The 11,800-nt window shown below is 54.2% G+C and overlaps 1 protein-coding gene across 5 annotated transcripts in view; it reads left to right on the forward strand.

The window, feature by feature from the left end:
- Positions 1-11,800, forward strand: part of BCL9L (BCL9 like) — a 28,968-nt gene that overhangs the window by 4,888 nt on the left and 12,280 nt on the right. For 3 of the 5 annotated variants that reach the window (XM_036028437.1, XM_036028439.1, XM_036028438.1), the window contains exon 2: positions 11,243-11,344. The exons of 1 other annotated variant lie outside the window; for it this stretch is intronic. In XM_036028437.1, coding sequence (XP_035884330.1) covers positions 11,319-11,344 — 26 coding nt within the window. In that variant the 5' untranslated portion in view covers positions 11,243-11,318. Of the gene's footprint in view, positions 1-3,852; positions 6,340-11,242; positions 11,345-11,800 lie in introns of those variants that run through there. One more of the 5 variants, XM_036028441.1, reaches the window with a different exon arrangement.

An 11,800-nucleotide genomic window follows, 5' to 3' on the forward strand; every position in this document is an offset into this window, starting at 1 on the left:
TCTGGGAGTGTCTCTCGGACTGTGCGTGCCCAGGGTTGTGTTTCTCAGATGAGTGTGTGTGCATGTGTGCACACATGCCTACATTCCGCTTCTGTTACCACCTCTCTCCTCCTCCCTGGGAATATTTTGGGGTGTGTAGTCACATGTTTCCCCAAAGCTGCCTGGGACATGGAGTCTTCTTTTCTTTAACAGAGAGGTTTCCTGGAATGGGGCCAAGACTTCTGTGGTCCTTGGAGAGAAGGTGGTGCAGTGGGGAGACTTGGGGATAAAGTGTTCTCAGGGCTGGGCTGTGTTCCTCTGCCCCTCATGGATACCCAGCATCTTGAGGGTTACCAACACTACCAGTCCACCTTCTTCTTGCCCTGAAGATACAGTGGTGGATGTCATAGGGAGGCCCAGTACTGTAAAGGAAAGGACTGGGGAAAGAAAGTTAACCCTCCATACCTGGGGTCACTTGCTGCCTTGAGGACAAGGAACAGCCAGCCAGATCAGACTTGGGAACTTGGGAACTAATTTAAAGTTCAGAAAGTTGACTTCTCTAGCTAGGGCAGAGAGCAAAACAAGACTAGACACTCATATTTCCAGTCTCAGAAGAGGACAGAGGGGCCTGATATCCTAAATAAAGTGTTTGGGGTGGAGTCAGCTGCTGTTCTAGTAGATCCTGGGAAGACCTTCTCTTCCTCCTCTTTCCTTCTTTTTTATTAATTTGAGAGAGAGAGAGGAAGGTGGAGCGGGAAAGAGAGACAGAGAGATAGAAAGAAAGACATCTATTTGTTGTTCCACTTATTTGTGCATTCATAGGTTGATTTTTTGTATGTGCCCTGACCAGGGATCCAACCCGCAACCTTAGTGTATTGGGACAATGCTCTAACCAAGTTAGCTACCCAGCCAGGGCCTGGGAAGTCCTTTTTGATGTTTAATCTCATTTCCTCCATCTGCAATTACAGAGTGTTTAATTGGACGGTGGGTTGCCAGGTGGGTTTTTGTTTGTTTTTTTGTTTGTTTGTTTGTTTGTTTGCCATGCCAAGGGTAGTGACAATAGCAGAGTCATGTCTGCATGGGATGTGGGCACTGAAACCCCTGATACCTCACTATGACTCAATTTGCCATCCTGGGATTTGAGGCTATAATTGAATGCTTTCCTCTAGAAGCAATTTGTGGCAAATCAGTGAGGAAGAAGAGGGCTAGGAAGAGGGGCTGTTTTTGAGCCAAGGGCTTGTGGAGACAGCAGCGGGGGGTGGGGCAGAAGGTAAGTTGTCCTCTTCATGTATTTTTCATGTCCTTTTACTGCTACCCACTCCATGGCCTCTGGTCCTAGAATGAAGTGGGAGGATGGGAAAGGTAGAGGCACAGGTTGGTACAATGCTCAGTGACCCAGCATGGGGAGGGCCTTGGCAAGGAATTTTCAGTTTATTTCTCAATCTCTGTCTCTGAGACACGCACACACACGTCACTGCAGACACCTTCAGGAGATGAGCCCAGAAAAATTACCCAGGGGTAGGGCAGGGCGGTCCCATATGGGGCTGTGTGGAACCAGCATTGTTACCGCAGATGCCCTGCACTTGTCCTAGAACTCCAAGTTGAGCCCAGTGAAGGTCTTCCTCCCAACTCTCCCCTCCTGTGCCTGGGAGCTGCACAGGCTAGAGAGGGTTAAGTCTGGTTGGCAGGGACACCCCCTCCCTCCTGCCAGAGAGGGAGAGGGAGGGGTGGTTAGCAGCTTGCTCTAGTTGGCCTCTCTCCCAGAATTCTTTGGAAAAGAACTCCCCTTTGACCCCCAATACAAACTGAGCCCAGCCACTAGCCTCCCAGTCCTGCCTGCCTTTGGGAGCTTCACCCAGCACCCTTCTACTGAACTGCTATGCCTGATTCTCTCACCCCAGGCCCTCCCAGCCAGGTCTGGTCCTGAGGACTTGGCATGTTCAGGGGATAAGGGGTGTAGCCATGGAGACCACATAGCGACATAGGACCCACACCATTCTTTTCCCTGACATAGGATAACTCTGGGGGTGGCTGGTGCTGGAAGCTGGGGTCCTCAGGCTTACCCATCCATGCCTCCCCTCAGGTCCTCTGACCAGGTCATGGGAGTCATCTGTCGGCTCCATCTCTCTCCCTGTGGGGCTGAACTCTGAGGGGACACTAAGTCATCTTCTTGAACCTTTTTTTTTTTCCTGCTTCCAGGATAGGGGAGAAGTAGTGTGGTTGGGGAGCTTGTTGGTCCTGGCTGCCAGCCAATCCACAGAAGTCCTGGAGGGGGCAGGGTGTCTCAGTAGCTCAAAGACTTCCAAGAGCTGCAGGCCATGGGTATGTGTGTACACGTTTCTGTGGCGTGTATGTTGGGATGGGACTGGGGTTATGGGAGAAGAAGGGACATAGACTGCTGGCCTGGGGCTCTTTGCTGTGACCCTCTCTCTACAGGGAGCCCCAATTCCATACCACACCGTTGAGCCTGAGCCCAGACCCACATTATCCCTGAAGCGGGAGGTCCTCTGCTGGTGTGTGCCTGTTTTGCCCTGCAGCCTCCTTGCTGATCTTTGTCTTCCATGGTCTGCTGCTTGGCTTTTTGTCTTGGGTGCCTTCCTCCTGGCTTTCTGCCCCCACTTCTTTCATTCTCTTCCCCCAGGAGAGGTGGGGCTAACAGACTGGCAACCTGGACCGCAACCTGGTAGGGAGTGGGGGCTAGGCCAGGGCAGGAAGGGTGAAAGCAGCCACTCTAGGGAAGTCCCAGCCTTCTTGTTCACTGGATCCTTTCTCCCGGTGGGAGGTGGGGGTCCAACCCAATCACCCCTGGAGGGCAAGGTTGAATTTCCTGGTCATCCCAAGCCCTTCTCCGTCTAGTTGCTGGCTTCAGCCTCAGCTAGCTGTTCAAAGCTAGGGTGGCTACCCAGCCACTGTACTGTGGTTTCTGCCTTGGCCCCTAGAGACACAAGGCTCTCTCCCTACTGCCACCCTGTTCTTTCCCTCCCTGCCTCCCTTCCCTCCTCCCTTACTTAGCAACAATTCCCTGAAATCACAACAAACACGCCTGTAGGCCCCTGGTCTGACTAGGGAAAGCTGGAGAAAGCTGTGGACCAGGAGGAGACCCTTCTAGACTGTCCTCAGGAGGGAGAGGCTTGTAATCCCAATTCCCCCTATACTGGAGCACACTACCCCTCAGGGAGTGGGAGGAAGTGGTCCCTGCTCCCAACTCAGGCAATGAGAAAAGTGGGGAGCAGTGGTAGGTATGGCTGAGCAGGTTTGCTGGCAGGGCTTGGACGCCACCCCACGTGACCTTTGACCTTCACCTGCCTGGTGGGAGGGGCAGCAGACTCCTTTCCTGACTTTGGGCCTCTCTCAGTTAGGGCCCTGTGCTGTTGTCATGGTAACTTGCCATGCTCCCTCCCCTGATACTTAGGGACCAGGCTCATAATGGATTGAGGGTAGGTGGGCTGGGACAGCCCAAGAACTTTACTCTTAGAACACCTGCTAGGCTGGGCACCTGTTTTGAGGGAGTGTGATGTCCTCTCTTTGAACTCTTCCCTGGGCAGGAGGAACCGTGGCCTCTAGCTAGGACCTGGTTCACGTCAGGCATGGAGGGACTGGAATGAGTGAGTGAGACACCCATTCTTTCATCATAGCACAGAGGGCTGATACCAGGGTGAATTTGTATTGTGAAATGGTTAAGAACCCAATTGCTAGAGTGTCTGGGTTCAAATCCTGACTCTTTTATTTCTGGACGGTATACCCTAAGCAAGTTACCTAACTTTTCCATGCCTTCTCTGTAGGTGGGGTCAGGGCACATACAAGAAGAAGGAACAAATGAATGCAACAAGTTGATGTCTCTCTTTCTCCCTTTCCCTCCCTCTAAAATAAAAAAAGAAATAAATAAACGTACTTTCGCATAGAGTCGTTCTGAGGATTAAATTAGATAATGCATGTGAAGCATTCAGGACAGCATAATGTTTCAGAGTAAATGCTCAATAAATGTTAGAGATAATCTTCATTATTAGTCATAGCTCTTCATAGGAACTCTTGACCCTCCCAAGAGCTTTAGCAGGGAAGGAAGTGAGGCAGGTGGGGTTGGGAAGAGACAGCCTTGCCAGCACTTTAGACTGCTAGATTCTAATACACTTCCAGATCCACCTTCTTGCTGCTTCAGTTTCCCCATTGTTGGTGCTGGCTGACATTTAAAAATATTTTAAATGTTTTTATTTATTGATTTTAGAGAGAGAGACATGAAGGGAGAAAGAGAAAGATTGATTTTGTAGTTCCACTTATTTGTGCATTCATTGACTGTTGCTTATATGTTCCCTGACCAGGGATCCAACCCACAGTCTTGGGGTATCAGAATAATGCTCTAAGCAACTAAGCTAACCAGCTAGGGCTGGTGATGGTAGACAGATTGACTGCAAGTTTGCCAAATAGCCATGGGCCTGGAGTGGGGTCTAGGGGACTTAGGAAATGTCTTTTTTTCCTGTCTCCCAGCACTTCTCAGGGCTGAGCCCTCTCACCCCCAAGCTGTTAGCTGAGATCAGCTTCAGCACCCCTCCAACCATTCTATCTCTTGCTGCTCTGTTCTTTGCCCAGGCTGAACAAGACATTCTGTCTTTAAACAACTTAAATGGCTGCTTCCTCTCCTTCCTGGCTGAGGGGTCCGGGACTTTCCTCTTAGGTCTGCCTCAGGGCTCCAGGTTCCCTGGATTGCCTGTTACCCACCTGGGCATTTCCCCTGGGTGTGGCAAGGCAGTGCTCAGAACTTCGACATGTGGAGGATCCCAGACGGGCATGCCTGACACCTGCTGCACATAGACAGGCAGGGAGGAGGCATCCTGAAGTCCGGGGGGGAGTGGGGTGTTATATTAGCATCTATGGTGTCCAGAGAACACCCCCAGAATCCTTTCCTGGGCTAATGGGTGAGTGTGGGCAGTCCGGGAAAAGTCTGCTTCAGCCCTATGTGCCCTGGAGCAGGGGACAGTACTGAGTGATGCTGCATGAGCAGGGCTCCTAAAGGTCCAGGGATGAGAATGGGATGGTGGAAGGGCTGAGGCTTAGGAACTTCTGGGTAAGGAGTTCAGGAGTGGGCAGTAGGGATGGTATCTACAATGAAGGGAGCTCTGGAGATAAGTGGTTTGGATCTTCTGGGAAGTGAGTGTCCAAATCCTGGAGAAAGTTGATCAAAATGTGGCAGAAGTGCCTGGGGCACCCAGGCTCCTGGGTTTGAGGCCTGGACATGGTTAACAGGTATCTTATCCAGCCTTATACCAAGATGGGTGGGCTGGAACCCCTGGTTCTACTCACTACCTCTTTCTGGGAGCAGAGAGGGTACCTCCCTTCTGTGGGCCAAAGGGTAAGGGCTCAGAGTTGGCCTGAGCCATGTCTCACTGTGGGGCTAACCATGGTGTTGCCTATGCCCAGCCTCTGGAACTTATTCCTTGGGCAGGCTGGGGCTATTTTGGGGATCAGGCTGGGGCTTTGGGGCTGGTTTTAGATGTTCTAATGTGAACAGGAGAAAATGGGAACAGATGGCTGGATAGTTCCATTCGGTGGGTCCTGCAGGGAGCAGGTTATTTGTAGAGTCTTGTTAACCCTTTTGGGGGCTTGTGGAGCCATCCTGAGGGGGATAGCCCTCTCCAGTTGAGAAAAGAACACGTCTTCTCCTTGGACCCTTAATTACCAGAACTGTGTGTCCCAGTCACTCTTCTTTCCCTCTCAGACCCCCCACTGTTTAGGTCCCTGGCAAGAAAGTAGGCTCCAGCTTTCTCCCAGCCCAAACCTTGCAGAGACTGCCAAGGGGTCAGGCAGGGAGAGGGGTGCCTGGTGTAGGGGATACAGACACTGTTGAAGGGACCCCCCCCCCCTCCCTTTGCTTGCCTCCTGGGGATTTGAGACACAGACCTGAAGCTAAGAGAGTAGACAACTGCTCTCCATGTTCACACTCTGGGTCTGAGTGTTTGTCAGTAAGCCCAGGTATGGCCAGGGGAGTGCTAGCCAAGGGAACTGGTCTCTGAGGAGTGTAGAGGAAAAGGCAAGCCTTTGTACTCCATACCACAAGTATGATGCCCACGAGCCCTTGGATACTTCAAGAACAAATATCTGGACAATGCCCACCTTTACCAAATGCCCACATATTTGGATGCCACTGAATGAGTAAACAAGGGGACATCATGGCCAGAGGTGGTTTGTTAAAGGGCTGAATGTGTGTGTCATATGCATTCTGTTAGATAGTCTTACTAATAGTATTTACTTTATGAATTTATCCTCATTTTGCAGAAGAGGAAACTGGGGCTCAAAGGACCAAAGAGGTGGAAAAAGTGCTGTAGCTCAGAAGGGGTGGGATGTGACAGGCACCCTGTCTGCCTGATTGTAAGCCCTGTTCTCATTCCATTGCATTACTCACACTGCCTGCCAGTGTTCCAACCCCTGGACACCTGGCACTGGACCTCCTCAGGAAGCAGGTTTATGGAATGAGTGTGGGAAATGAGGCCTGGGAGCAGGGGACCCTGCCTGTCACTGCTCTCACAATTCCCTAAGGATTAGGGCCTAAGCCCTTCTTGCCTGACAGTGCCAGAACTGACACCAGCAACCCCGTTTGGCCTTCCTGTCTTCCCTGCAGGAGGATCGAAGGCATACATCCTGTCTTGTCAGCCTCCACCCCCACCCTGTCCTGGCCCACATGCCCCTGCTTCCTGTAGGGTCATAGCAGTCTAGATGTCAACGTAGACAGAGCTTGAGGGCCCTCCAGGTGCTGCTGGTGCCAAGAGTTTGGACCAGGCAGGCAAGGTGAGGGGGTTGGGAGGATGTCTCTGCCACTGTTAGTACCTGGGGGAGAGAGTAAAGTAGCAGCAGGCAGTCTTGGGTGAGGTCCCGCCTGTGGTATAGGTTGGCTGTGCCAGCAGTCTGCCTACACTCCACTCCTCCCACAATGGCCTCATTGTTCCCAGCCGCCAGGCAGTTTGAAGGAGGTGGTGCCTAGGCCACCCTTAACCCCCACCCCCTAAACAGGGGCCAGATTAACCCTTTGGAGGCCAGAGACTAGATGAGGGCCCACGGGTTGCTTCCGTGCTCATTCTTCTCTTCTCAGAATACATGCTTGGGAAGTCACACTCTACCCTCTTGTACGCACCAACAGGGCACCTCCAGAGATTGGGATCTCCCACAGGGTAGGGAGTAGCACCTAGGCCCTCTCCCAATTTCACCATGGTGCATGTGCCAGGGGGCAGGAAGTGCCAGTGGGGTGGCAGGCAGAGACTAGATATATTTGGGCTGGTGGGGCTAATTCCAGCCACCCCTGCCTGCCCTACTGGCTCCTAAGCTCCTTTCCTTCCTGTGAAACCAGAGCTGGGTTGGGCCTAGCTCAGGATTTCGGTGGATTTAAAGAGGCAGTACCATCCTTGCCAGCTTGGCTTCCTCTCCCCCTCCCCAGGTAGGGTCTGGGGCAGAGAGAGGACTGAATTGCTTCTTGCTCTTCCCTTGCCCTGGGCTAACCCCTTGCCCTTCCCCCTGTTGGGGTACCAGGCTTTTGGCACTCCTCTCTCCCAGAGCTTTGGGAGGGTGGGGTGGGTGGGGGTGGGCTGTGGTTTCCTGTGCCGGCTGTTTGTGCCTGGCCTAGAGTGCCCGCTGCCTGCCTGGGCTTCCTGCCCTGTCTTGGTTCATTGTGCACCCCCTTCTGCCTCTCTCTGCTGGGGAAGCCATCAGTCATGGATTGGGCAGCAGAGTTTAGGGGCACCTCACTGCCTGGGCACAACTTTCCTCAGGCCTGGCCACACTGGCACTGATTGAAGGAGCCAATTGAGGTGACCTCAGGCTTGTTTAGGCAATGCTACTTGTCTCTGCGGCCTCTGGAAGGTACAGGAATGGGCACCAGAATGGGCAGAATCCCCTGTAGAAACACCCTGTTCAAAGACCCCAGACTGGAAAGGTGTGGAAAAAGGAGTTTCCATGTCCCTGCAGGGCTGGGGTTGCCTGACATTACCCTGGAGCTGCAGGTGGGGTCAGGCTGGAAAGTCCCAGACAAAAATGGTTGATCTGCATGGTCTCTTTTGGCAGGAGGTGGGGGAAGTGGGGAGAACTGCTAGGAACCCAGACACAGGGAAGCCCCCAACTCCCTAACCCTGGGAGTTCCCATATGGAGGGTTCCAGAGCAATACCTTGATTCTCGAGCAAATTTCCTGTTGGGCTATGAATCCTTGACCTCCCCACCCAGCTGAGTCACCACCTCAGGAAGAGGAAGTGACTTGGGTGGTAGAGGACTTCTAGGGACCAAGGGAGTCCTGATGCCCCAGAGAAAGGGGACTGAGGACTTTGTTGTCTTTGGGGCTGCATCTCCTTGAGTCAGAGGCCAGGGATCTCATCCCTGTTGCCCCTGGCAGGGCTCTGTTCTTTCAGCCATCATAGGGGTCCTAGCAATCTAGAAGTATATGCTCACCGAATGGGGAAGCATGGACCCTCCAAGCAGTTTTCTCACTGCCTCTTTTTGAGCTAGGCAATGAGAATTGTGGGCCAATTAGAGAACCAAACAGAGGCTCCTGTGGGGGCAGCTGAAAATAAGCAGGTTGCCACTGGTGTGTGATTGCCCTCAAGCCCCTGGACCTGTGGCAGTTCTAGCCACTTCTGCAATGACAGAAGGGGCTAGAGGCTCTGGGTATCCATGGAAGCTTTCCTGGTCTCCCACCTCCAGCCTGGGCCAGGCCCTGCTCCTGCCCCCCCACCATCCCATGTTACACAAGGAGGGCAAAATATCTCAAATTCTCTGTCTTATCCACCTCCTGGGCTCCATTCTGATGGGTATGCTCCTGGCTTTTCACTTAGGAGACTGGCACCAGCTCCCTGTTTGTGAGCACTTGTCTCTACTCCCCACCCTAGGCCCTAAGAGGGAGCCACAGTAGTGTGTTCTCAGAGTCCAATCCCTTTTCCTTTTACCTATCTCAGGGGCTCCTGGCTTGGGGCTGGGAAGCCCCCTTCACTCATTGTTTATTTTAAAACTGCACCCACCAGGAACCAGCCCTCCTGCCTATTATCCTTGAGTGCATTGTAGGTCTCTTCTGGGACTCTGTGTAAGGAGGAGGGGTCTCTGGGGCACTCCCAAGGGATATAGGTGGGGGGGGTGGGTTGTGGATGGGAAAGTCTTGACTCATCTCTTCTTGACTCTGCTAGCCCTCTGTGGCTAGGTGGGAATTAGGCAGTGGTGTTCTAGAGGAGGGGGTGACCCTGGGATTCTTCTGGGGCAGAGCCTTGGCCTACTTTGGACATTGGAGAAGACTAATTTTATAACAGCCCCTTCCCAAATTATTACAGGTCCCAATATTTAAAGCTGTAAACATAGGAGTTAGTGGTGGCCCTTCCCCTGACTGCCCCCCAACCCCGGCCCCCACCAGGGCTGGGTTCAGTGGCTAGCATGTGGGAAGCCCACCTATCTGATGCAGGCTCAGATGAGTGGACATGACACACAGTGTGGGCACTGCAGTGTCGGGAAACATCATGGAAACAGGGTCTTGGTGCTGCCACTTATTGGTCACTTCCTTTTCCTAGACCTCAGTTTCCTTACGGTGAAATGGGCATAATAAAACTACCTACCTCCCACTGGGTGGTAAGTAGTGAGGATCGGTGAGGATGGGAGCCTGAGACCCTTGTCAGCCACAGGCCTGCTCCTTAGCCCAATGCAGACTCCATCCCTTTCTTGCCTGTGTTCTAACCCGAGGTGATGAAGAGGATGGGGGCTGGCAGCAGGCTGCTTCCCAGCCAGGTCCTAGACTTTGAAACCTCCTTCCCTGAGGCACCTCCCTTCCCAGAGACAGATCTGGAACCCAGAACGCCCATGTGCCCTGGGGTTAAGTTAGGGTTAGACTCTCACAGGACCACAAGTTGGCCCCCTCACCCCAAGGTCCCAGCCCAGTCTCCAGCAGCTGGGCAGGGAGCAGCTGACTATGTAGTGTTATCTGGCAGGACCTGTCACCTGTACAAAGCTTGCGGCCCAAGACTTCTCCTCTCCCCTCCCCTCCCTCACCTTGTATCAGAATTGGCTGGAGTGGGGGGGGGGGGGGTGAGGGTTCTGTTTGTGTAAGTCTGTTTGTTGGTGATGTATCTATGGCCCTGTGTGTGTTTTTCTCTGTGACTACCAGGCTCAATTTTCTATGGCTGTCTTGTGGCCAGCCTCGGTCTTTTCATCTGTTCAATGAGTAGGCGAGAGCACTCGATCTCTGCCCTTGGGCAGCCTCAGTGTCCGCAGGCTGCTTGGCTGTTGCAGGGGCTCTTCCTTGGGCCGGTGCCTCCAGCGTCCTCCTGCACACCTCTCTGTGACGGGGTTGGCGTGGGCGCGCCTGTAGCATCCTGGGCTCTGTGCGTGTCTTTGTCTCCCGGTCCACGTGTGAGCAGTGAGTGTGTGTGAGTCAGAGTTCGGATGCTGGTGGCTCTCGGAGCCTGTGTCTGGCTGCGCCGCGCACTAAGCCGAACCCGGGCCTTGCTGTGGTGCTCTGGCCTTCGTGGCCCTGGGCCGTGTGTCTACCCCTGCGTCTTGTGAGGGGCCCGGAGGGACGCTGCAGTTCTGCCTGCCTCCTGCTCCATCGCCTGTTGGCTCGCTGGCTCTCTCACTCTCTCTGCCTTTCTGCTCCAGCTCTACAGAAGGGGGTGGGGTGGGGTGCATGGGCGGGGAGGGGGGGGGGAGGGGAGGCTCCTGCATTCTTGCGGTTAGGGAGGAATCTGAGCCAGCGTTACTGGTCTCCAGAAGAACCCAGCTGCAGCCCCGGGGCCCCGCCAGGCCTCTTGCTGCTGCTGGCCCGGGCCTGCTGGAATGGGCATAGGCTAGGCCCTGGAGCTGGGGGCGGAGCACAGGCCCCCATTCCCGAGGCAGGGCACTGTGCTGGTGTTGGGTGGGGGCCGTGAGGGGTTCCCCACCCAGGGTGAGGGGCATGCCCTAGTAGAGAGAGTCCCCCAGGGTGTCAGAAAAGACCTCAGGGCCACCACGCGTGGGTACTGTTGCAACCTATCTTGTTAGTGGATTCTGCTTGTGCACACGAGGGGGGGGGGGCGGCGCTTGCTAGAGACTGCAAGCTCCCTGTGGGTAAAGTGTGGGAGGGAGGGGATAGGACTGACCTTTAGGGTTGAGACCCCACCTAGTAGTCATTTCTTTCCTTCCCTACCCTAGCCTATCCAGCTCCATAGTCTCAGGGCTGTTGGGTCCTCCCTCATCCCCTCCCCTTCTTACACCCCCTCCCCTTCTTACACCCCCTCCCCAAGTCACAAGTTTTCTCTTTGGGGCTTGTTGCTGCAGTCCCTGCTCCAGTACCGAGTACCTGGCTGGGCCCTGGGCACGCACAGGGGCCGTAGCCCCACTGTGTGTGGGAGCCATGAGGATCCTGGCTAACAAGACAAGGTGTGTGGGTGTCATGGAGGGCGGGATGTGTGTGTGGAGTGCGGGGAAGGGAAGGGCCAAGAAGTGGCCGGGCTGAGCTGTACTGGCTTAAAGAGTAAGACTCCCTGGGCACCTAGCTTCCAGGCACATGGGGGGTCAGGATGGGAAGGCCTGCCCTGAGGCAGGAGCCTACAGCCTTAGTGCTTGGGCCCAGGGAACAGAGGGGAATGGCAGGCCTCTCCCCCCAGCTATGCCTGCTGTTTAGTCCCTTCCAACCTGTTCCTCTTAAAAACAGTTTGAATAGAACCCCCAGCCCCTACCCCACTGTTGGGTCCAATGGCGCCCTCTGGCCTCAGTTTAGCTGGGGGGAGAGGGGGGCTGCAGTGCCTGCCTTCTTCCCCTTCCCCAGGAGAAGCTTGCAGACAGGGCCAGGCAGCAGCAGCAGGACAGCAGAGCTGAAATAAATCTGAGCTGGTG

The sequence above is a fragment of the Phyllostomus discolor genome, chromosome 6 (assembly GCF_004126475.2).
Source record: "Phyllostomus discolor isolate MPI-MPIP mPhyDis1 chromosome 6, mPhyDis1.pri.v3, whole genome shotgun sequence".
Taxonomy (NCBI): domain Eukaryota; kingdom Metazoa; phylum Chordata; class Mammalia; order Chiroptera; family Phyllostomidae; genus Phyllostomus; species Phyllostomus discolor.